The sequence below is a fragment of the Phoenix dactylifera genome, chromosome 3, assembly GCF_009389715.1.
Source record: "Phoenix dactylifera cultivar Barhee BC4 chromosome 3, palm_55x_up_171113_PBpolish2nd_filt_p, whole genome shotgun sequence".
Taxonomy (NCBI): domain Eukaryota; kingdom Viridiplantae; phylum Streptophyta; class Magnoliopsida; order Arecales; family Arecaceae; genus Phoenix; species Phoenix dactylifera.
The window spans coordinates 10875198-10877097 of record NC_052394.1 but is presented as its reverse complement, the minus strand read 5'-3'; the positions used below and the strand labels follow the sequence as shown (position 1 = coordinate 10877097).

The following is a 1900-nucleotide window of genomic DNA, read 5'->3' as shown; positions in this document are numbered from 1 at the left end:
AAACCGATGGCTGGCTCAAACACTCAAAGCCATGTAGATACATTAATTTGACAATTTATTGATGACACATCGAGTATTTAAGTCGATATTAATGTACATTGCACAAAAGAAAAAGGAAGACTACAGACATGACTCTAGCCACCAGGTAGAGAAGAAAAACATGGCTCCATTATTTAATTACTTGGCCAAAGACTTGAGACATCACCCTGTAGGGTTGTGTCATGACCATACCTAACTATCATGGGGTTAAGAGTGACTTTGTAGTTTATTTTCCATGCTTCGTTTGCAACGAAAGATAAGTAACTCTGGTAGCATTGATAAGATGATGTTGGAGCCACTTAGGTCTTTTAATGTGGTATCAGAGCCAGATAGCACCTGCATCTCGGAGCAATGGAACCAGTTTGCCACTGAGATGAAGGGACATGATCTTATCAGTCGGTCCGACCAAACTGCCGCCAATGAACACTGCAGGCACCGGAGGATTACGGCCCACCATCTTAGCAAGAGCTCGCTCCATATCTTTTCCCTTGGGATCCTCATCTAGCTCATGAATGGTGGGATTGACCCCGAGCTCACTGAAGAACCTCTTGATGGTGTGGCACATGCAGCATGAGCTCAAACTGAAGATAACCACTGCTTTCTGGGAGGCCAATTTGTTGACTCGATCCATCCCGACGCTCGAAACAATTAAGAAAGCGTGGAGTGTAGGTGCTTATGGAAGAATGAAGGGGGAAAAAAAAAGAGAATACAGAAGTAAACTAAGCTAGTGATGATAAAATATGGAAGGTGGTCAGCTAAGAGCTGTGTTATGGAGAAGGAAAGATGCAAGGAATTAATGAAGGCTGAAGCGGGCAATAAAACCTATATTCTCTTCAAAACCACTGCAGCAAAGCCTTCGATGGATGGATGATGGTTGAGCTTAGAAGATTTGAATGGAGATTTTAGAAGGATGAAGAGAACTAGGGATGAAGCTGGCTACTGCTAGTTGTGCTGAAGCAAGGAACATTTTGAGGTGCGGTGGACATGGGCTCTCCGTGCAACTTATTTATATAGAGCCAAGAGGGTGGTGGATTGCAATTTTTATTTGATGGAAAAGCCTGACGAGACTCAAGAGAATGTTCTCTAGCTAGAATTGTTGCTCTTTGTCCAAATTGTCCCTGTGATCATTGCTTTGAAAGAGACACCGTTTCAACCGAGTCTGTCTAAGAGACCGGAACCGGTTTAAGAAACTGCATAATATCCATGTTTTCCTCTCTCTCTCTCTCTCTCTCTCTCTCTCTCTCTCTCTCTCTCTCTCTTTTTCTCTTCCGGTTTCTTCTTTCCCCCTACCAAGTACCAATCACCAAAGATAAGAGCTGGTTAAGTTTAGGAATATATGTGGATGCTAACCCCACCACCACTTCTCAAATGTGATGGCAAAAATGCTTTGATCCTTGGTGTCTCCTCCTTTTCAAGTAGCTAATGGTAAGAGCATTTGGGTGGGACATAAGATCAGCATTGGATGCCATGAAATTATTTTTTCAAAGGAATTGCTCACTATTTGGACTTGTCTAAACTTCAAAGAAGCTACAAGTGGGATGCAAACATTAGAGCACATTCTTGAAGCAACTACTTGGCAGAAGCTGAGTGGAGCAATGTAGTGCCATGGTAGGATACGTTGGGGACATAGGGAAATTGTTAGGGATAATTGGTGGGCCACTTGAGTGCACCAATTGGTGGTATTTTATGCTTCAAATTGGCTAGTTTTTGAATATGAAATTGTGGTTTGTTAGTACCAAGAGATTGAACTGCTAAAACACCCTGTTTGGTTTCATTAGGGATTATTCTGTGGTCCTTGAACAATGAATCCGCCATGTTTTACGAGATAGAGAATCACCAATATCAATCATTCTTAGGATCA

General features: G+C 42.2%; 1 protein-coding gene across 1 annotated transcript; it reads right to left on the bottom strand.

The window, feature by feature from the left end:
• On the bottom strand, positions 1-1041 carry LOC103716037 (glutaredoxin-C1-like). Its single transcript, XM_008803882.4, has one exon. The coding sequence runs from the start codon at positions 668-670 to the stop codon at positions 359-361; it is 312 nt and encodes a 103-aa protein (XP_008802104.1). The 5' UTR covers positions 671-1041; the 3' UTR covers positions 1-358.
• Positions 1042-1900: the final 859 nt, after the last annotated feature.